The following is a 22,818-nucleotide window of genomic DNA, read 5'->3' on the forward strand; positions in this document are numbered from 1 at the left end:
TGCTCACTGAAGGGCCTTTGTCACAGAAATTAAAAAAAGACTCCTCTCTCTCCACAGTTCACTGGATTTCTTTCTCGGGAAGCCTCTCTGGGTGCGGCCTGTGTGGGAAAACTATCTGTACCACGGAGGGCTGTGCTTCTGAACGAAGCAGTGGTTTTACGTATCTAATGATGTCCGTGAAAACATGCATTTGCATTTTTTTTTTTTCTGTAAGGACTGTCAGGCTAAACCATTCTTAGTGCCCACTGTTCAGAGCACTGAGCGTAGAAATAGCCACTTCCTCTTTGCCCTGAGGTCACAGGCGCGGCACGCAGCTGCGTCCCTGGTGCCGTCCCTGGTCCCTGGTCCCGGCAGACCCAGCACTGCAGGGCATTCATTTGCATTTTTTGTTTCCGCGTTTTACGATCACCTTTGAGGGACCAGAGATGGAACCCCAGTGTTATAACCTGGTGCCCATAAGAGAGCAGAGTGTGGCTAAGACAGACTTGACCCTGAAACCAACGGGCCGGGAGTCGAAGGTTGCCCTCCACCCCATCCTCAGAGCAATCCTTATTCCACTGAGAAGACGGGGGGAGTGGTGCAGCTCTTGCCATCCTCTGCTGGCCTCCTGCTGGCACCGGGCAGGTCCACTGGTGGGCTCAGGTGCTCTGACACCACTGTCCTCCCTGGCCCAGGTTAGACCAAGGAGAGCTCCAGCCCACAGGTCAGGAGGAGAGGTGGAAACGCCGCCTCCAAGTTCTTCCTGACCCCGTGGTGGGTTCCATGTGGCAGAGGCAGCAGGCAGAGTGCTGGAGACCCACCAAGGCCCGTGGAGGGACAAGTGCTGTAGGCTGGGGGTCCCCCTAGGGGGCCCCATCCACAGGTGCCTTGCAAAACTTCACCCCTCCTGCGCTTCCCTGGGGACAGTCTCCAAGCCTGTAGGACAGAGGGCCAGAGCGCTGCTTCCGGGTTGTGGGAAGGACGACGCCAAAAGAAACATGTCTGTCACGCTTAGAGGGAAAAGAGGGGCACCACTGCCTGGAACGCTGCCTGGGAGAGGCTTGAAAGGACCCCCCACACCTCCTGTGGTGAAATGAGAAGGGGAGTCCCCCTGAGGGAATGTTCCGGAAGCACTGGAGGTGGGAGGGGCAGGGCTGGCTCCCTGCGGAGGCCTGGGTGGCAGAGCTCTAGGACCAGCCAGAAGTCGGGCCACCCACTCTACCTTGACTCACACGGACTTGGGAGCAAGTGCCCGTCTGTCCGTATCCGTGGTGTCTCCCTTGACGACGGGTGTGATGGGGGCCTCCCTGCTGTCCTCGCCATGCTGTGCGCAGGAACCCAGACACCCCCAGCAGGCTCATAGGAGCCTTTGGAGACACAGCAGGCAGGTGCTTCTGCCAGATAGGAAACAGGGCCATGGGGGAGCTGGATGCAGCACTCCTTAAAGAGGGCGAGGGGTGACAGGACTGTGCCTACCCTCTCTCCGTCCCTCCATGCTTCTTTTCTTTTACTCAACAGATATTTGTGGGGTGCCCACTGTGCACCAAGCCCAGTGCAAGGCACTGCGAACAATAATAAGAATCACACAATATCAAAGACATTTTATTGATTTCAACTCATGCTGGGGCACAGCACGCCTTAGCTCATGTCACCCACAGAACTATCCCGAAATGCAGGGACAGCCATCAGGTCCAAGGATGAACGCTGAGGCACAGAGATCGGCACCTCACACAAGCAGGGAGAGAAGCCAGGCTCCCACAGGGGGTCGGACCCCAGGGTCCTCCGTCCCTACTGGCCTGCATCTGCCCAGTCAGGACCAACGACCCAAATGTGGTGCTCTCAGCGGACAGCGGGTCCTTCACTCAGCCTCGGCCCAGACGGGGCCCTGATACCCAGAGGGGAAGGGACTTGCTGGTCTGCCCAGCTGAGAGGGGCAGCTGTGTAGGGAACAGGGCACCCGACCCCTTCCAGTGTACCTTCCGCCTTCCCTCAACATTTTCTGTGGCCAGCCCACCGCCCCTTGTTTACAGCATCTCCAAGCAGCCCTGGCCCCCTTTCCCAGCAGTGCCAGGTCCTGGAGAGTCTGTCCCTTAATTGCTGGTCCAGCCGAGACCCTCTGCACCCCCTGAAGCCCCCTTTCGTTAGTACAAGGCGCCAATGGGGTCCACCTGCTTCCACCCAGGGGCCCTCCGTCTCTGTCCCCATGCCCCGTGCTGGGCGCCTGACGTCGCAGAGAGCAATCGCGCTGCAGGGGAACTTGGGTCTGAACCCGACCCGGGGGTGGGGAGGACGCGCCCCCTCCCCGGCGTCGCCCCAGCAGATCAAGGCGCCAGCCGGCGCAGCGCTCCGGGAGCCCGAGGTGTGCGGCCCCAGACCTGGAGTCAGCAGCCCTGCGCCGGAATCGCAGCCTGCTCAAGCCTCCGCATGGGAAGTGGGCAAACCCCGCCGTGCCCCACCGCCGCTTCGGGTTCCCTCTCTGCCGACCGCGGAAGGAGGGGGTGGGCCCAGAAGGTGTTCAATGCCCCCCCTGGAAACTCCACGACTCAACAAGGGCTGCACCAAGTTCGCTTTCCCCTCGGGCGTCCTCCTCGACCCTCCTGAGCTCCCGAGAGCTGGCGCCAGCCAGGCCACCAGCCGCGCCACCAGCCAGGAGACGATGACAGCTCCGCAGAGACCCACGAGTGGCTGCGGGAGGCCGCAGCGGCGTCGCCTGTGTGCGCATGCACGGGGCGCGCGGCCTTTCGGGACTTGTAGTCCATCCGTGAGGAGGCCGGGGCGTAAAGGTGGAAACGGAGAGGGCGCGACGCCTACACTTCCCAGAGTGCGTCCCGCTGGCAGCGCGGCGGGAGGAGGGGTGGGGCGGAGCCGAGGGGCGGGGCCGGCGGGGGCGGGGCCGGCGGGGCGGGGCCGGCGCGCCGAGGGGCTGCGGCGACGCTGCGGGCAGGCGCGGCTGTGCGCTGAGCCGCTGACCCGCGGGCGGTTGGGTCGCTGCGCGGCCGGGAGCCGCACCTGCGGGCGGGCGGGCGCATCAGGCTGCAGCGGCGCCGGGACGGCCCGACTCCGGGCTGCCGCGGAGATGAGTGCAGGTGAGTGTGGGACCGTGGACCCGCGCCCTCCCAGCTGGGTCGCGGCGCCGCAAGGGCTCGGGGAGCCGCACCTGCCGCGCGAGGGGGAGATCGCCCAGCGGCTCCACCCAACTTTTGCTCCAGGGTCCGGCGCGCGGCCCCCCTGTCCCTGGACCTCAGGCACGTAGCTCTGCCGCGCGGGCTGGGCACCCCCTTCCCACCGCACCGGCCGCGGTGGCCGCGCCGAGCTGCCTGGGAGGCGCCACTCCCTTGCTTCTCTCTGGGGTCCGGGGGGTCCGGGGTCCCGGCGGCGGAGGGGCGAGGGGCCGCGCAGACCCTGGCACGGGGAGCTGTGACGCTGACGGGGGAGCTCTGCGGCAGGGGGCGCCCCCTCTGCGCGGTTCCCGCCGCGCCTAGGTCCGGGGTCGAGGGCGTCAGGCCGATCCAGGTGCCCTGGGCTCGCCCGCGGCAGATTTGGGGGCACGGAGCCGGGAAGGTGTGCGCGACTCGCCCGTATCTCCCTGCTCATCGCTCCTGTCGCCTCGCCCCTGCGCGCCCCCACTGCCGCCTCCCGCGCCGCACCCGCGGACCGCGCGGCCTCTGTGCGGCGCTGCGAATCCCTCTTCGCCACACACCCGCCGCGCCCGCCGCTCTTGGGGAAACTGAGCCCTGGAACTGGGAGGCCTCGTTGGATGAGTCCGGATTGCACGCAGCGTGAGAGCCCAGGGTTTGACAGCCTCCCGGGCCCGGCCCTGGGCGGAGGGCCTGTCCGTACATTCCGGGGCAGGGAGGAGCCGGCACCCCATTTTCCAGGGTGGGACCGCAGCTCGTGCACGCGCTTGAGTACGTTTGCTCAGCTCGTGTAGCGGGGCGGGGACTCGAACCCGATGCTTCCTGACCCCGGTGCTCTTTCCTCCGAGCCTGTCTCCACAGACTGCAGCGTGGCCCTTGGCCACGGTGCTAAAAGCAATGGGGACAGCTGCTTCCCCTGGCGCCAGGGTGGTCGGATTGGGGAGGGAAGGTGCATTTAGAGGGCACCCACCGTGCGCTCTGGGCCCGGGAGGAGTGTGTTTCCAGGGACCCTCCCCTCCCAGCGGAAACAGAGCCCTCCCTTTCCCAACCAGGAAAGGAGGGATGGCACTGGCTGTGGGCGTCGGGAGGGTGACTGAGAGCAAATGGCAGGTGGTGGGAGGCAGAATTTTCTGGAAGAGGATTGCTGAAATGGCCTACCTGTTATCTGGAGGTGGCTTGGGAGCAGGGCACCCCCAGACCCAGCAGAACCTCCAGACACATTTGTCTAACGGGGGGCGGGGATAATGACAAGGTGCATGCAGGGTAATTGTGGATTTCTAGGACCATAATTGATGCTTCCTGCCCCGCTGTAATCAGAGAGAACCCCAGAAGAAGCCCTGGCATCCCCCCTCCTGGTGGTTGTGTGGGCACCCGGGGCCACGGGGGTCACGGTTGGAAAGAGCAAAGGGACTGGGGTTTGAACCAGTGTCTGCCTGGTGATCTCGGCATCTTCCTGGGCTTGGCCTCTGATCCATAGAAGCAGTACCGCTGGTTACCTGGAGAGCATAAGGTACGGTGAGCAGCCCTGCACGTAGTAGGTCCTTCATAGCTTGTGATGGCCGTTACTAGATGGTCAAGTTCACCTCAGCCTTCTTGAGCTAACCCAGCCCTTTGGCTCTGGCAGGGAGAGTGCTCTCCCGTCCACCTGTCGCTCACGCCCCAGACCTGTCCCCAGCCCATTATCTGCACAGCAGTAATCTCCACCGCGCTGCACGGGGGCGGGGGAGCCGTGTGGCCCCTCGTGCCTGGCACTGGGCTCTAATGTCTGGCCACTGTGCGTATCTGACAGGTCACGGGCTTCCGTCATCCACAGGGGCAGGTCCCCTGATGGCCCCTCGTACCTGGCACTGGGCTCTAATGTCTGGCCACTGTGCGTATCTGACAGGTCACGGGCTTCCGTCATCCACAGGGGCAGGGGAGCCGTGTGGCCCCTCGTGCTTGGCTCTAGGCTCTAATGTCTGGCCACTGTGCATATCTGGCAGGTCACGGGCTTCCATCATCCTCAGGGGCAGGTCCCCTGATGGCCCGCCCCATGGCAGGCTGGCGTTATCCTGGAGCTTGGCGCCAGCAGGTGTGGCTAGGCATCATGTGGCCCAGTCTTCAGCTGCCCAGACGGGCTGGACAGTGAAAGTCTGAGGCTGGGGGCGCACCTTTCCCGAGGCTGATAATGAAGACACCTGTGCAAGGGCGCCAGTGGCCTTGGCTGGACAGCTGCCCGCTTGTTCTGCTGCATGCTGATCTCTGGTGGCCGGGGAGCTGGCAGGAGCTGGCACTCTGTACCAGTCAGACCCAGACCCGCGCACAAGCTGTCAGCTCCTGTGCCTCCGTTTCCCCACTGTCTGCGGGGCACGCCCTTTGCCCTTCCTGCAGTGCCGGCCCAGTGGATAACAAGTGTGTGGTGGCTTCACGTCGCAGCCCACCTGGCCACACGGTACGAAGCCGGGAGGGGCTCCTGTGCCAGCTCTGTCACCGGGAGCACTGGGTCCTCGAGGACCCGTGCTTTCTCTGAGCCACCCTGCGTGGCTGCCGGCCCGTGAGGGAGGAGGCCCCAGGTGGTCAGAGGCTGCCAGGAGTGAGGGAAGACTGGGGACTAAAGTAATGGAGATGTTGTCTTCTCACAGTCCTGGAGGCTGGAAGTCCAGGATCAAGGTGTGGGCGGGTGGTTCCTCCGGAGGCCTCTCTCCTCAGTGTGTAGGTGGCTGTCTCCTCCCTGTGACCTCACAGGGTCGTCCCTCTGTGTGTGCCTGTGTCCTAATCTCTTATAAGACACCAGTCATATTGGACCAGGGCCCATCCCAGCGACCTCATTTTACCTTAATTACCTGCATAAAGGTCTTCTCTCCAGAAACAGTCCCATTCTGGGGTCCTGGGTGGGGGATGGGGCTAGGACTTTAACATATGGGTTTGGGAGGGACACAGTTCAGCCCATGACAGGGGTGCAGGGCCAGGTGGAGACCTGGGGAGCTGGCTCAGCTGTCTTCCGTTTCCATGGCTACGGTGTTAGCATCGCAGAGCTATAAGGGACTTAAAGGATGTCCCCCCCACCCCAGGAGGGACACCGAGGCCTGGAGAGGTAAAACAACAGTCCAGGGCCACGGAGAGTGTGCGGCCGAGACAGAACCCGAACCCTAGTCCCCTACTCTGGTTGGCACAGAAAGAGAGACACAGTCCTTCCCCTAACCCAAGTGCGGGCAACAATGTAGCCATGAACCTGTTCCCGTCAACATTACTAATCACAGCAGAATGTTGGAGCCCACCCCAGTGTGGAGGGGAGTGATGGAATTGTAGCCATGCGATCATTCATTTAGTCAACAAATGTTTCCTAAACGCTTCCTGTGTGCCAAGCACTGCTCCAGGCCCTGAGTGCCAGCAACAGACAAGAGCAAACCAAATTCTGTATCCTCCTGACATTGCATTCTGGGAGGAGGGGAGCATTCTAGAGCCATATGTGGGGAGTCTTCGATGTTAGACAACCCTGCTTAAGGGAAGTTTAATTTAGATAACAGCTGAGGACAAAAATTGCATGCCGTAGATGATCTGCCCTCTACAAAACGGTGACAGAGAAAAGACCTGAAGGGCATGAACCAAGATGTCAGCATCGGACCTACTCTGTGTCTGGGAATGGAGGGCTCCCCGGTGGCAGCACCATGGAGCATCTCACAGGTGGTGGCACTGGTGCCCCGCTTCCCTGTGACTCCATCGGAATTCAGGGCGGCAGAAAACAAATCATCCTGACCCAGAAATACATCAGGAAAGGACGGCCGTTGCCCAGGAACCGGCTGGCTATCTGCAGCTCAGCCTGGGAACCACCGAGCTCTGAGCTGGTGTCCCCCACGTTCAGGGTCACTTCCTAACTGGCCGCTGAAGACCCTGGGATTTATTATGGTTTCTGTCGTTGAGGTTGGGGGGTGGGGGTGGGGGGGATAGATGGCGTATTTTCTTCCATCAAATACTCGGTCTGAGGAAGTCATGGAAAGTCCAGTCTTTCTGCCCTGGGGGAGCAATTGCGACCCTCACGGAGAAGTCACCTGGCAGATGCGCTGACCCTCCGGAGCATTGCCTGGGACACGGGAGAGCTGTGAGCTGGCCAGAGGACACTGGTGGTGACAGGAGGAGGGGGGATGTTCCAGCCTGCGGTGGGGGGTCTACTCTGCTCCTGGTCCTCAGGGCCAGGCCAGCCATCGTGGCTGACAGCAGCTGCTGGGGCTCTGGGTGGCTGGTCAGAAGCCGGATCCCGAACCCCTCCTCTGCACAGGGGAAGACTTGGGGCTTCCTTGAGCCCCTCGCTTGCGCCCGCCTCGGCAGGACGTGGTAAGGCCTCCCCGAATTCGGACCTCTGGGCTGAAATCCCAGCTCTGCCACCTGCCAGCATCGCCGAGTGTTGAACTTCCTGTTGCTTCCAGTGCCGCCTCCCCCGGGGTCTCCGTAGGGACAGCGGGTGCCAAGGGCTGAGCATGTGGGAGAGGCTTGTAGTCACTAAAGGCAGCGACCGTAGAGGAGCCCCTGGGTGGCGAGCAGGGAGCGGCTCACGCTCTTGGATGATGACAGTGAGGTCTTGTGAGCCACTGGGGGACCAGCCGGCAGTGCACGGGCGGTCCCGAGGCAGCGGTCTGCAGGGCCGAGCAACCTGAGTGCGGCGTCTCTGTTTACCCAGCGCCGGGAGTTTCCATCGCGCTGGGTCTCTAGGGTGTCAGCAGCATTCTGCCCGGTGTCACGGCGGGGCGGCCATGCCTCCCAGGGTGCTCCCTGGGGCCCCGTGCCCGGTCAGGCGCTCCTGAGATCCGATAGCGCTTCTCAGGGCTGCCGGGGGGTGTCCCCGATGCAAAATGGGGACATGGAGGCCCCAGAGGCCCTGTGGCTGCCTGGTGTCATGTCACTCCATCTGTCAACGGACAGAATTGGATTTGAATCCTGGTGTGGCCAGACACAGATCTCCCCAGGCTGGGTGGGCGCTGTGGGCCCCCGCCTCCTGCCTCGTGCGCCCCAGCGGGAGGCTTGCGACCTGTGGGCCCCTCAGAAGGTGTGTCACTGTTTGGGGTGGACCCGTCTGGAGCATCATGACGGGGCTTCGTAGTGAGAGAGGCGTTGTCCCATCCCATCTCCCAGGTGTCACCTGCCTGCACAAAGCCAGGAAGGCAGAGCCGCTGCCTCTGGGGTCGTGGCCCACCCCCAGGATTCACTCTAGGAAAGCTCAGACCCAACATCAAGTCCAGGGGCTTCCCTGTCACTTTGATCTCTGGCCCCGACTCTCAGCCCCGCCCACCCAGACCTCTGTGCTGTCGTCCCTGTTTGTGCCTCATTGTATCTGTCTGTAAAAATGGGGCCGTTGACCCCCTCAGATGTGTGACCTCTTTCTTATGACAACGCTGTCCCCTCCACTGTCCCCTGTTGGATCTGAGGCTACGCCGCCGGTTCAGGGAGACGTGCCGTGAGGTCCCCCGTTGGCCTTCTCCGCCAGGCGGATCTCACCCGGTATTTACACCAAGGATCCTGGCGTCGAGGGGGGTCTGGACACACTGGGAGTGGCCTCTGTGGCAGTTGGCCCGTCACCGAGCTGGCAGAGTGGCTGAGTGCTTCCCGTCTGTGGGCAGCACTGGGGAGGGAGGGAGGTGCGCTGTGAATTCTGGGACGCCCACTCTATGCGCCAGTCAGCAGCACGCCCTCCTGGAAGCTGTGCGCCTCCGGTGGCTCCCAGGCAGGCAGGTGCGAGCCAGGGTCTAGCAAACAGGTTCTGTGGACAGACGGTGCATTTGGGGCCTCTGTGGACCACTTACCTTGGCTGAGGATTTCCCAGCATGGGGGCTGGGGGGGGCAGTCTCAATACTTGGGAAGTGCTGTGGTTTGGGGGTCAGGCACACCTGGGCTGCCGTCACGACTGCCCATCATTTGCTTGTTGTGTTCCTGCCAACAGGTTGTCCTCTGCCTCCGTTTCCTTCACCTACAAAGTGAGAATAATAGCCCCCGCTTGTTGGGACCGCTCATGGGCTGTGCGTGGGTGTCCAGGGCCCAGGCCCCGTGGGCCCAGGACGCAGGTGGAGCATATATACAGTCTCCACAGCTCGGGGCAGACCTGAAATTGCACCCTGTCACCCTGTGTGGGCCACAGGGCGTCAGCTTACACAAGGTGCTGCAGCCCGTCTCCCCGTGTGTGGCTGGTTCTGCTCTCCCCTCCCCCACACAGCCCGCCCCAGTCCTGTTCCTCGCTCCCGTCCGGCCCCCAGAGAGCACCAGCTCCAGCCCCGTATGGGCTGCAGGATGGTCCTCCTGTGCTGCTGGGGTCCTTGGTCCAGCTCCGAGCTTCCCTGCAGCTGCGGCGGCTGGTGGCCCTCCCCACCCCACACACACACCGGCAGCACCCGCCCGCCTCCCGCATGCAGCGTGTGCCCTGTGCTTCCCGAGGCTTGGGTTTCTTCGTGCACAGGACGGGGGTTTGGAGAGACGATCCGGCAACACGACTCCAGCCAGCAGAACAAGAAACCGATGCCCAGTGTCACCGCCGTGCTCGGGCACTGGCTCCTGTTCCCGCCGGGTGTCTGTCCCCAGGGCAGGGCTGGGCCTCTGACCGGCTCCCCGCCGGTGGGCCACACTCAGCTGCCCCGTGACAGGCATTCCGTGAACGTCTGTCCAGTGGAGGGGGGACGATGGCTCAGCCTCCTCGTCGGCTGCCCTGGTTCCGGGTCCGGGGCTCACAGGCGGGTCCCTCTGCTCCTCCTTGGTCTCCAGCGGCCCCAGGATCTTACAGGGAGATGGCTCGTCCGAGGCCCCAGTTGGTGCTGCCCTTAGACGTGACATTTCAAGAGGGAAGAATTGCAGGGACCATCCCTGTGGCCCCTACTTCAGTTTGGCCACTTGAGTTTCAGATGATTGCAGAGGGTCCAGCCCCTTTGTCCCGTAGCTGCTTCATTTTGGGGTCCCGAGAGACTGGGGCCTTGGGTGCAGGTGGCTTCCCCGAGAGACGTCCCAGGGAGCCAGGGAGGGTGAGATGGGAGGGAGGACCCAGGGGGCTGCCGCCTGTGGGAAGTTCTGCGATACTGTCCCCTGGGAGCCCTCCCTGCCCATCCCAAGGACAGGGGCGTCATCCAGACCTCCCACTGAGCTAGTTGTACACGCCTGAGACAGGGGGGCCCCTGCGCCCCAGACGTCTGTGCGGTTGTGAGTCATCCCCACGTGCAGGGTCTGGAGCCGTGCACACTCTGGTTTGGGGGCACAGCCTCACCACCCCTGCCCTGGGTGTGGGGGGCCCGGGCCCAGCAGAGTCTGATCCCCCCGCTACCGAGGGAGCCTGGTGCTCCTCTGCTCAAGCCCAGATTGGCTCCTGAGCCTTCGGGGCCCTCGACAGGACTCTCATTTGTGGTTCTGACCCAATGCTTCACCTCCAGCTCTGAGACCGAGCCTTGTCAGCCAGGTGCTTGGCAAGCAGTTGTGGGGTACAGAATCACAGGCCTCAGACCCCTCCACACATCCCACTGTGCTCAGAAATCAGGAAATGCAGTAAGTGTGCAAGGGGCCCAGCATCCAGCCAGGTGCCTCCAGCCTCTGATGGGTATAGGTGTGGGGTGCAGTGTGGGCTTGGGGTTCCATGCAGGACAGGTGGGGTACAGTGTGGGCTTGGGGTTCCATGTAGGACAGGAGGGTGTGCAGTGTGGGCTTGGGGTTCCGTGTAGGACAGGAGGGGGTACAGTGTGGGCTTGGGGTTCCGTGTAGGACAGGTGGTGTGCAGTGTGGGCTTGGGGTTCCATGCAGGACAGGTGGGGTGCAGTGTGGGCTTGGGGTTCCCTGTAGGACAGGAGGGGGTGCAGTGTGGGCTTGGGGTTCCCTGTAGGACAGGTGGGGTGCAGTGTGGGCTTGGGGTTCCGTGTAGGACAGGAGGGGGTGCAGTGTGGGCTTGGGGTTCCCTGTAGGACAGGTGGGGTGCAGTGTGGGCTTGGGGTTCCATGCAGGACAGGAGGGGGTGCAGTGTGGGCTTGGGGTTCCATGCAGGACAGGTGGGGTGCAGTGTGGGCTTGGGGTTCCGTGTAGGACAGGTGGGGTGCAGTGTGGGCTTGGGGTTCCCTGTAGGACAGGTGGGGTGCAGTGTGGGCTTGGGGTTCCGTGTAGGACAGGTGGGGTGCAGTGTGGGCTTGGGGTTCCGTGTAGGACAGGTGGGGTGCAGTGTGGGCTTGGGGTTCCGTGCAGGACAGGTGGGGTGCAGTGTGGGCTTGGGGTTCCATGTAGGACAGGTGGGGTGCAGTGTGGGCTTGGGGTTCCGTGCAGGACAGGTGGGGTGCAGTGTGGGCTTGGGGTTCCATGTAGGACAGGAGGGGGTGCAGTGTGGGCTTGGGGTTCCCTGTAGGACAGGTGGGGTGCAGTGTGGGCTTGGGGTTCTGTGTAGGACAGGAGGGGGTGCAGTGTGGGCTTGGGGTTCCGTGTAGGACAGGTGGGGTGCAGTGTGGGCTTGGGGTTCCGTGTAGGACAGGTGGGGTGCAGTGTGGGCTTGGGGTTCCGTGTAGGACAGGAGGGGGTGCAGTGTGGGCTTGGGGTTTCGTGCAGGACAGGAGGGGGTGCAGTGTGGGCTTGGGGTTCCCTGTAGGACAGGTGGGGTGCAGTGTGGGCTTGGGGTTCCGTGCAGGGCAGGTGGGCTGCAGTGCTGGTGGGCAGTGGCTCTGAGTGCTGATGGACAGAGCAAGTCCCTAGGCCTGTCCTCCTCAGGAATCCAATGGGGAGGACCCTCCCACCCCAGAACTCAGTGTGCCTTGACCACTCTTCCCTGCCAGCCCTCTCCTCCTGGCCCCTACTGCCCTCTCTGGCCAGTCTGGGCTCCTGCGAGGTCTGGGGCTGCCGTACAGGCTGTGTCCTGCCCCAGGGCTGCCCCCGGGGCACCCTACAGCCCCCCTGTGCCTGTGTCTTTGGGACAGCAGCTAGCTAGGGCACAGCGGGAGGAGCCAACCAGCCGCCGTTGGAGAAGCCAAGAGGGGTGAACATACCCGAGCCCCTCAGTGCGCCAGGGTGGGGGTGGGCAGTGAGAATTCTAACTGGTGATGCCCTTGGAAAGGGAATGGGGTTGGGAAAGGAGGGAGTCAGACTCTTCCTCGAGGTGCCGCACCCCACAGAGGTGGCTGAAGTCAGGGTGTTGGCACCACTGCGCTCCGTCGGGGGCTCTGGGGAGAATCTGACCCCGGCTCCTCCCGGCTCCGGTGGCTGCCGGCACTCCTCGGCTTGTGGCCGCGTCACTCTGACCCCGGCTCCTCCCGGCTCCGGTGGCTGCCGGCACTCCTCGGCTTGTGGCTGCGTCACTCCAGCCTGCAAGGCCAGCACCTCCCCATCTCCATCTCCACATCGCCTGCTCCTCTGTGTGTGTGTCCAGTCCCTGCCTCCCTCCGGTAAAGGCGCTCCTGATGGCATTTAGGGCCACCTGGGTAATCCTCAATCACCTCCCCGTTTCAAGGTCCTTATTTTCCCCCCCACACACAACTTTTTTAAAATCACTTAAGTTCACAGTGCTAGTTAGTCAACTAGCGCATGGATATTTCTCGGGGACCACTATCCAGGGTAGCACAGGCAGCTTCTCGAGGGTTCTGTTCCTGGAGCCAGCCGCTTTCTCCTCCCTGTTAGGTTTCTAGACTAGCCGAGGGTTTGAGAGAATGGCTTTATCATGAGATAAAAATGTCCCCCTCGGCTGCATTTAAATGTCCCCAACCCTGCCAGCCGCACACTGTCACAGACCACCAACGGGAGCATCAGCACACACAAGCCTGAGGGAGCAATGAGGCAGAACACAGTGAGCCCTTAAAGCACCCATGCCCTTTGGTAGACTCCTGCTTCCGGAAACTTCTGAGAAAGGCTCTTGACACACAGGCAGGGGTTCATGCAAAGCCCCTTCGGGTGGGGGCTGTGTACTCTGCACTGCGAACATCACGCCACAGTAGATAAAACACTGTCCGTAGCAGGGGTTCTCAGATTTTTAGGGCTTAGGACCTCCCCCCACACACACACATACACACAGAACTCAAACTGACTGAGGACCCCAAAGAGCTTTCATTGAAGTGGACTGTATTGATTGATAGTCATGGTATTCAAAATTAAAATGGAGAGACCTCTAAGATATTTGTTAATCCACGAACCAGAATAATAGCCCTCTGTGTGAGGCTATTCTCAGTGGACAGACCATTGTACGGCCTTGCTGTACGGTTTTGCAGACCTCCTTAATATCCAGCTTAATCGACGGCAGCTGGGATCTTGTGTCCGGTCTGTGTTCTGTCAGTTGTGATGTCACCCGTCATGTAGCCTCCGGACAGCATCCTTGGGCACTCGGGGGGGAGAGTGGACATGAAGAAGGAAAAGCACATCTTCATAGTTTGATGAAAACGGACCGACCCCTGCTTGGGTCGTGGCATTCCTCAGGAGGTCCTTGGACCTCACATTGAGAACCGCTGATCAAAGAGGGACTAACTGTATCCTGCGGTCACTAGCACGCCTGTGAAGGACCAGGAGAATGCGTGTGTCCGGGCCGGTGGTGAATGAAGGTATGGGGTCCAGGATTTTGGACCCGGGTTCATCTCCACGAAATACGCAGAGAAAATACACTGGAAGAAAAGGCATCGCAGTGTGGGAGGGTCACAGTTAATGGTCCCTTTTCTTCCCCCCCCTAATACTTTGCTATTTTATTTACTTATTTATTTATTTTTCCTGCTGACTCATTTGGAGAGACGCAGGGACACAGAAGTTTTTCAAGGAGGTCTGATTAGCGAGCAGCTGTCTGACTCACTGGCACCAGCTGCCTGGGCTAAGGTCATGGCATTCTCTATTCTGGGAGGTGGACTCACGGCGGAGCGAGGGCTGTGGGTGGCACCGGCGTGTTAACCAGTGTAGGACTTCAGCGTGTACGTGTGTGTGTGTGTGCGTGTGCATGTCCTCTTGTGAGAATTTAGTCTGTGGTTATAAACGAGAGGGCGTTCTGCTCCGAAGCAAACCCCGCGGTCGCCATGGGGGAGTGGGGAGCTGGTGTCAGCCTGTGAGTCCTCAGCCGGAATGCCTGCACCCGGCCCAGCTCCCGCAGAGAAGCTAAATATATCCCGGGTGTGTGCTGGCGGCCTCGGGAACCCCACCCCCACGCGGCGGCCTGCCGCTGACCAGAGCTCAGGGGAGTGATTGATCTGCCTAATAAAAGCCGGCGTCTGCTGTTTATGGAGCGTCGAGTAACACCCAGCACGGTAGCGACTCCGGGCAGGCTTGGTCGGGCTCCAGGGCCCCGCGTCCCATCCCTGTGGTGTGGGGGACTGTGGCTTCCAAGTTGCCAGTGAGGGCATTCGGGTTAAGCCGGGAGAAGGTGTGTCTTGCCCGCGGTCACACGGCTAGTGATGGGGCAGGTGGGGTTCCACCCCTAGTGCCGCCTCCCCCGGGAACGCCCGTCTCCCCCCTGGTTCTTCCAGATCGGGGGCATCGTTGTGCTTCTCCAAGGGGCTGGGGCTTCCTGACCCAGGGGCCTCGCAGGTGGAGCAGGCTGGCGTTTGCAGTGAGAGCACCGGACAGTGTCACTCACTCAGTCCCCTCGGTACTGCGGGGGGGGGGGCTACGGTGACTGCCCACGCCAAGGGGGGGGCACAGAGGCCAGGTGGCACCCAGAAGCCTGCCCCGAGGACCCAGCTGGTCGAGGTGGAGTGGCACTTGAACTGGGGTGGCCTCTTTCCCGACCGTGGCTGCAGCTGCACTGGCCCCTCGCTCCGTAGCATCTAATGTGGGTCGGCTGCCAGCAGAGGCTGTCTGCATCTGCTCCGGGCGCTGCGGACCGGAGTTTCCTCCGTTCCCTCCATTCCCCAGCTTGCAGAGAGCAGGCTGGCCTGGGGCAGGCTAGAGCCATGTCAGTGCCCGGCGGCCAGAGAGGGGGCTGCCCTCTGCTTCCCAGGTGGGCGCCTCGCACAGGACTCCTTGCTGGAAATTGGGGTCTTGAGGGCCATTTTCGCCCCTTGCCCAGGGGTCCAGGGGTTGCTCCCCCGTTGATGCTCAGCTCTGAGCTGTGAGGCTTTTCCCCAGACTCTGAGAGGCACCCCTGTGGTCCAGCAGGAGAGCTCAGCAGGGCTTTGCTCTGGATTTGATGGGGAGGCGGTGCAGCCGGCGTCTCAGCCCACCTGCTAGCCACCACCCTGCAGGAAGCTGGGGGGTGGGGCTTCTCCCTGGACTTCCTCCCTCCAAGTTCCTGTTTTCCCTGTGAGGACCTGCCTCTCCCTGGAGTGTCTGTCACAGAGGACCCTCCCACTGCCCCCAAGGTAAGGCCCTACTTTGGGTCTCATGGGCATGCAGCCAACAGACCCAGCACCCATAACAGGGGTGAGGGGCAGACGTGGCAATTTCAGCTGAGTGTATGCATCCAGTGGCCAGGTGCTGCAGGTGACCCTCATACAGTCCCCCCTCCAGGGGCTCCCTGCCTAATAGACAGTACGTGACGAGAACACACCATGAGAAAGCACTTCTCAGGGAGGCTGTTGGGACAGAGGATACCGTTAAAAGAACCTACCAAGAGAGAGAAATCCTGGCAGGCTTCCTGGAGGAGGTGATATTAATTCAGTAGGTGCTAGCCATATACAACAGCGGGAGAGGACATCCAGCCACAAGTGCAGAGCCCCAGAGGTGAGGATGGACGGAGCATTTGAGGGCATCACCCATGCCTCTGACCAGGCGTGGCCCTAGATAAGGTGCGGGGCATGCAGCATGTGGCAGGGACCTCACAGCCCCGTCTGCCTCTCGTGCACTGTGGTCTCCTGGCCCGTGGCCCAGCGCCTTGATCGCAGTGGGTGCTCAGTGAAAATGCAAGAGCCAGTGGTCTCGGCGTCTGCAGGGGAGGGGAGGGGAGGGCGCGGGGAGATCCGTGGCTGGGCAGAATGCAGACTCCTGGGCACTCTGACCCCCCGGCGTGGGGCCCAGGAGCAGGGTTCCAGGCTGAGCCGTGTTTGAGGACTGTAAGTGTCACCGTGTGGCCAGGGCTCAGAGGACTTTAGTTGTCCCCATGGGATGGGGGGAAGAGGCGGGGGGTGGCACCTGGAGGGGAGACAGGTGCTGGGGGCCCATTCCTGACCCCTCACCCATCTGCTGAGCTGTCCTACACGGACCCCGTGTCAGGGGGCAGGGCCCAAGGGGGTAGCGGCACCTTCCTCCAGCCGAGCAGGAGACAGGGCCCGGGGACCTGGCGAGGCCCCTGGTTTGGATGCCGGGGCCTCCTCCCCCCCGTGAAGCAGGGACGCCCACCGCCAGCCCAGCACGTCATTTCATTCAAGAATAGCGGACAGTTTGGGACAGAGCGGCCTCTCTGACTTGGCATCGTGTTGCGTCTGCTGGCTGCCCAGGTCCTGGGGTGGTGAGTGCTGATGAGGGGACGTGTGCCCACTGCCTGTGCGGGGGAGAGCCACGGCAGACGGCGCTGGGGCCCTCTGTGCCCGGGCCGGCTGGGCAGTGCCAGGGCAGTGAGATGGGGCTCATGGGGTCCCCGCCCCCGGAAGCGTGGCCGGGCTGGGAGGAGAGCCTGGGAGCAGCCCCGTGGCGAGGCTGCCGTGCTGCACAGACCCGTGAGACGCAGAGACGCGGGGTGGGGTCCGGGGCTGGCACTGAGACCCCAGCAGCGGGCCCGTCTCGCTGTCCCAGTTCTGGGCAGGAGGGCTCTGCCAGGAATAGACCGTTTATTTCCCACGGCACCGCCTGATTGGGGGCTGCAGCCGTGTGGGGACGGTGGCACTCGTGGCCGGGATCTGTGGCTTCAGGCAGGAGCGTAGCGGGGCGTGTGACCTCCCGCTCAGGGGACAGCCGCTCCCGTCCGTACCCAAGAGCTGTTTAAGCTCGGACTGCAGGTTGGGAAGTCTGGAAAGCTTGGCCCCAGTGTGCGTGTGGGTGAAAGAGGTGTCAGGACGGAGCCCTGGACGCGGCCGAGAGCCAGTGCGCTCCCCGCAGACGCTCCCGCTCCTCAGAACGCCGAGTGGCTGTCAGCGCGGGTTCTCCTGTGCGCACACCTGTGCGTGGGCCGCTCCGAACACCAGACACACGGCCACCTGCCCTCCTCCACTGCCGCGATCTTCCGAAGGCCAGTGACTCAGGCATCGATTACCTGACTGCGAGCAAACAGACCCGCTCGCATTAGTGTCTGGCAAAGGCCGTTTCCCTGGGTGAGGGAGATGAATTGCAGGCAAGCTCCGAACAAGGCCCTCGTGGCCGTGGTCTCGCCCCCGAGGAGGAGGGGCTGGCAGTCGCTGTGGGCCTGGCTGAGGTCTGGCTGTGTAGGCTTCTCCCGGTCGGTCTCTTAATCCACAAGACTGTAACCAACGTGCGCTCGGGGGGCCTTGCTCCCCGGAACTCTCGGATGCCTGTGACCTCCTTACAGCTTTCCCAGAATCCTCAGAAGCACCTCAGGGTCTGGGGATGGTGGGGGCGGAAGGATGGCTGAGGTCCTGGCCGGAACAAAGCATAGATGCTGTTTGAGGCCAGGGCTGCCTGTCCCTGTCCCAGGCCCTTCCCACCAGCCTGAGACGTCTCAGGAGACGGGTATGTAGACAGCAAGGGGCCGGGGCAGGGAGCAGCCGGGGGAATTAGAGGCGGTGATGTTCCGCTGAGCTTGAGATCAGATGCGCTACCTTGGGGAAGTGTCCACAGGGCAGCAGGCACTGACTTTGATTCTGATGAGAAAAAAGACTTGGCAAGACACTGTTTACATGCCCAGGCCTGACCTGCACTGGTTCATAGTCTATTGTTCTGTCAAAGCTCCTGGCCATTGTCCCCACGCTGCCCCGGCCCCCACCGGAGTGCCCGTGGGGTGCGTGCAGAGGTTTCTCTTCTAAACTCTGTCACCTGCTCTTCCCTCCCTGCCACACAGCTGGGCACCACTCTCTGGCCACAAAGGACCTTACAGAAGAGGACACAACCTCTTCTAGGGCGTCCCTGTCATTTGAATTTTTGAAGTCAGTTTTATCACTGTCACTGTTATCAGGAAACTGAGGCCAGCGAGGTGACATGACTTCGCTACGATGCCAGCCTCTGGGCTGGGCGCTGGGCGCCAGGGGGAGGATGTTCGACAACTCGAACACACGCCATCGCCTCCTCACCGAACTGCGTGCATTCCCCCATCCTGCCGGTCCTGCACTAACTCACCACGTGTGAGTGGGTCCACGCTGTGCCCCGTCCTGGGCTGTGACACACATCGGGCTGGGTGTCACTCCTAAGAGCTGGCAGGATGAGGGGACTGACTCACACAGGGGCAAAGAACAGACAGTCGACTGCCCAGGTCTGCCACAGATGCCAAAAGGGTAAGCATGCATATGTGCGTGTGTTCATGCATGTGCTTGTACGCACATGGTGTGTGTGTGTGCGTCTGCCAGCTCTGGCTGCAGGCGGGGAAGCAGGTCCAGGAGAGGAGGGGTTTCCTCAGGGGCAGAGCCAGGCGCTCCGAGCCCAGGCGGGTCTCTGTTAGCACAGTCTCTCTCCCGGGGTCTCGGGAGGTGAAGCAGGTCCCGCTCAGTCCCGTTTCCAGTGCCATTGTTTTCTTCATCAGTCCCCACCTCCCACTGACTGTTTATTTTGCAAACTTTCAAGCATGTGGAAAAGTCAAAAGCAGGAGCAGCTCCACGATCACTTTGTGACACTTTTGTGCTGCGGAGGCGTGAAGAGTCCAGGCCTGCTGGGGCGGGGCGGGGGGGGCTGTCCCCCGATCTGCATTGGTCTGTTTCTCGGTGATGAGATCCAGGGGAGAAGCTGCCTCGGTGACTGTGTCCCCGTGCGAGGGGCCCACGTGCTTTCCGGTGGCTTCTCAGATACCCCCGCTCACTGGAGCAGAGGTGAGAATTCTTGCACCTGCGTGCAAATAGACCCGGCAGAGCTATTCTGGGGGTGGAGTTGGTTAACGGAGGGCTCCTGCCAAAACGTCTCCCCAGTTTATACCTTTATCAAGGGGCGGGGCCGAGAGTCCCTCACCCTGTCCCCTCCTAGCTCAGCACAGGGACAGTGTCGGTCTTCTCGTATTGGCTAAACTGGTGGAAAACGGCACCTCCCTGCTGTGGTCTGCCGGCTGCCTGGGCCCCGAGAGCAGAGCGTCTGTGGAGCTTCCGGGCCACTGGTGTCCCTGTGAACTTCCTGTTCCCCCTTTGCTGACCTTTCTCGGGGGTTGCCTGTCTGTCTGCACGGACCCAGGGGCCGGATGGGCGTGGGGGCCACCTTCAGTCGGGCAGGGCAGTGAGTCGCTCTTGATCCGAGCATGGGGCAGCTTCGGCAATGGGGCCTGCGAGAAGGGGTGTGTGGGGGGCAGGGACTCGGGGCACAGTGTGCAGCTGTGTCGTTGGGTAGAGAAGGCAGATGGGGACGGAGGAGGGGGTCTCCGGATGGGACACAGACAGTCCATCACCTCCCTCCCACCTTTCTCAGCAGACGGGCTCACCCTGTTCTGAGGGCGGCCCGAGGCCCCACGTGTGAAGTCAGGATGCCTCCTTCTCTGCGAGCGAGACCCTGCCCCCCCTGGCGTCCCCGCAGCCTCCTCTTGCTCTGGGCTCCTCCCAGCCTGGGGTCCTCACACTTGCCCGCCCTCTGCTGACCCGTCCTGTCCCCTATGTAGTGTCCTGTCCCCTCTGCTGACCCGTCCTGTCCCCTCTGTAGCGTCCTGTCCCCTCTGCTGACCCGTCCTGTCCCCTCTGTAGCGTCCTGTCCCCTCTGCTGACCCGTCCTGTCCCCTCTGCTGACTCGTCCTGTCCCCTCTGCTGACCCGTCCTGTCCCCTCTGTAGCGTCCTGTCCCCTCTGCTGACCCGTCCTGTCCCCTCTGTAGCGTCCTGTCCCCTCTGCTGACCCGTCCTGTCCCCTCTGCTGACCCGTCCTGTCCCCTCTGCTGACTCGTCCTGTCCCCTCTGTAGCGTCCTGTCCCCTCTGCTGACCCGTCCTGTCCCCTCTGCTGACTCGTCCTGTCCCCTCTGCTGACCCGTCCTGTCCCCTCTGTAGCGTCCTGTCCCCTCTGCTGACCCGTCCTGTCCCCTCTGTAGCGTCCTGTCCCCTCTGCTGACCCGTCCTGTCCCCTCTGTTGACCCGTCCTGTCCCCTCTGCTGACTCGTCCTGTCCCCTCTGTAGCGTCCTGTCCCCTCTGCTGACCCGTCCTGTCCCCTCTGTAGCGTCCTGTCCCCTCTGCTGACCCGTCCTGTCCCCTCTGTAGCGTCCTGTCCCCTCTGCTGACCCGTCCTGTCCCCTCTGTAGCGTCCTGTCCCCTCTGTTGACCCGTCCTGTCCCCTCTGCTGACTCGTTCTGTCCCCTCTGCTGACCCGTCCTGTCCCCTCTGCTGACCCGTTCTGTCCCCTCTGTAGTGTTTTCTCCGTCTCCGAGGGTTGCTGTCACCTCAGCAGCGGCTGCGGCTGCTCCTGGACCTTCTCGCGCATTAAGCGGATCGTGGTCCGACCTGTGTGTTCCCATGATTCCCGGCTGGGTCACCGCCTGCCTGGCCGCCCCACGTGGGACGGGGCCCGAGGATGTCATAGCTGGCGTGCCGCTCAGGGCGCACCTGCTCTTGGCAGGGTGTGGAGCACCCGGCACTCACCGGCTCTCATTCCCCAGCTCTCTGGAGGGGACATCCGCTGTCAAGCCCAACCCTTGATGGCCAGGAGGTTCCTGCTGTAGCCAGCTCCTGGTCGATGCCTCGGGGGTCCCTGAGTGTGAGTGTCCTCTGCCCTGTGGGGTCCTGGACTCACGGCTGAAGCCCTCACTCCTGGCACCTCAGAAAGTGACCTCACTCAGAAACAGGGTCATTGCAAATGGGACCCGTTCAGGTGAGGTCCTTGTGTGGAAGCGTGGGCTCTGACCCAGTGTGGCTGGTGTCTTTCATGAGAGGGGGAGAGGGACAGAGAGAGACACGGAGCAGCGGCCATGTGACAACGAGGCAGAGATCGGAGCGGTGGTGGCCACAGGCAAGGGGCTCGCAGGCTGCGCCGGGGCTGGAGGCAGCAGGAAGGACCCTCCTGTGGTGTCAGAGGAGCCGCGGCCCTGCTGGCAGCTTGACTTAGGACCGCCGGCCTCCGGAACAGCTGATTAAAAGAGATTTCTGTCGATTAGGCCTGGTTTGTGGTCCTCTGTCACGACGGCCATGGGAATGAATGCAGTTGGGAATTGGGAACGAAAGATGCCAGCCCTCCAGTGCCCACCCTGTGCCAGGCGAGGGGCCAGGTGCCAGCCCTCCAGTGCCCACCCTGTGCCAGGCGAGGGGCCAGGTGCTTTCACACACACACATCACCTCGTTTAGTTTCCCTGCAACCCCATAGGTAGGCATTCCCATTCCGTAGACAAGGAGACTGAGGCTCAGAGAGGCAAAGCGTCTGGGCCAAGGTCACACAGCTGCTGGCCCGCCCCAGGCTGCCTGGGTTGCAGAAGGGGGAGTCCGCTGGGTGAAGGGGCAGGTATGTGACGCGTGGCACTGTTGGGGGGTGGGAGTGGTGGGTGAGAGTGGGCACAGCGAGCCAGGCATTCTCTCTTCCAGCTGTGAGGTACCTGGGAGGGCTTCCAGGTGGATGGCGCCCAGCGTGAAGCTGGCGCTGGCAGAGTGGGGGGTTGAGCGCTCGGGAGATGCCCGGGCTGGTCCTTCAGAATCCTCGCCCAGGGGAGCGGATGGCACAGATCCCTCCAGACCTAATTTTTTTTATGTCCCTGAGAGAGTGTTGTGTCTTCTTTGCCTCAAAGTCACTTTGAAAACCTGTCTGTGCATCCTGACGGGACGTTTCCAAGCCCTTGTTCTCACCCAGCCGCGCTGGTCAGTGTCCTGAGTGAGCCTCTGGACCAGCCGTGCAGTGGTCGGTGGGAAGTCCGGGCTGTCGGGGATCCTGCCGGACGTGGAGTGGAGACAGCGCCAAGAGGAGGGGACGGGAAGGCTCCGAGCGGTGGAGCTCAGGGAGACACGGGAGTCACTGAGCCCACCCTGGGGACCCCCACCGCTCTCCTTTCTGGTCGGGGCCCCTTCCCCAGCCCCCAGTGAGCCAGACTGCTCGTGGGGTGTGAGGGCCGCAGGAGGAGGGCCGTGCACAAGCCCAGGAACCCAGGGACGCCCTCCTTCCAGGCACCTGTCATGCCCGCCGCCGTCTGTATGCGGAAGGAGCTCATTTCTGTCTTTCCTTTAAATCGTCACCACTTGGATTCCGGCCCCCGCCCTGACGGGGGCGTGCCCAGGTGCAGGGTCAGGATAGAACTTTCTCCGCTGCAGGTGGCGACCCATTTATGGGCGCACAATCAGATTAGTAGGTCACACGCGTTACGTAAGTTGAATGGAATAGCAGAATGGCAGGGCACTCCACGAGGAACAAGGGCACCAGCACACATGTGCGTGCCGCACAGACGGGGGCTGAAGCACGGCCCCTCCGGCACACCGCTGGTCCCCACCCTGGCCCCAGAGTACGGTGCCTGTTTGGGAAAAAGAGTCCTTGCCAAATGGGATTAAGTCAGGACGTGGAGCCGGGAGGATGATCCCGGATTATCCAGCCGAGCCCTCGATGCAGTCAGGATCATGGTCAGGATCATGGTCAGGACAGAGGCAGGGGGCTCCAGACAGACACACGGAGCAGGCGAGGTGACCGTGGAGGCCGAGGTGGGTGAGGCGGCCACAAGCCTAGGATGCCGCAGCCGCCCGAGGCCGGGAGACCAGGAGCATCTCACAGCCCTGTTCACCCCACGGTGTCGCCCCAGGGAGAACCACTTTGGGCATCTGGCCTCCGGGACTGGGAGAGAATAAGTCTG

At 62.3% G+C, this 22,818-nt stretch overlaps 1 protein-coding gene and 1 non-coding gene across 2 annotated transcripts in view; one reads left to right on the top strand and one right to left on the bottom strand.

Annotated features, from left to right (window-relative positions):
* Positions 1-214: 214 nt before the first annotated feature.
* On the bottom strand, positions 215-349 carry LOC136407383 (small nucleolar RNA SNORA43). The gene has a single exon (XR_010751924.1). It is a non-coding gene; the product is annotated as a small nucleolar RNA SNORA43 (small nucleolar RNA).
* A 2,555-nt stretch (positions 350-2,904) lies between these two features.
* Positions 2,905-22,818, top strand: part of ABLIM2 (actin binding LIM protein family member 2) — a 110,096-nt gene continuing 90,182 nt past the window's right edge. Inside the window, exon 1 of the mRNA XM_066385492.1 lies at positions 2,905-3,065. Within this exon, the coding sequence (XP_066241589.1) occupies positions 3,056-3,065 (10 nt within the window). The 5' untranslated portion in view covers positions 2,905-3,055. The remainder of the gene's footprint in view (positions 3,066-22,818) is intronic.

The sequence above is a fragment of the Saccopteryx leptura genome, chromosome 5, assembly GCF_036850995.1.
Source record: "Saccopteryx leptura isolate mSacLep1 chromosome 5, mSacLep1_pri_phased_curated, whole genome shotgun sequence".
Taxonomy (NCBI): domain Eukaryota; kingdom Metazoa; phylum Chordata; class Mammalia; order Chiroptera; family Emballonuridae; genus Saccopteryx; species Saccopteryx leptura.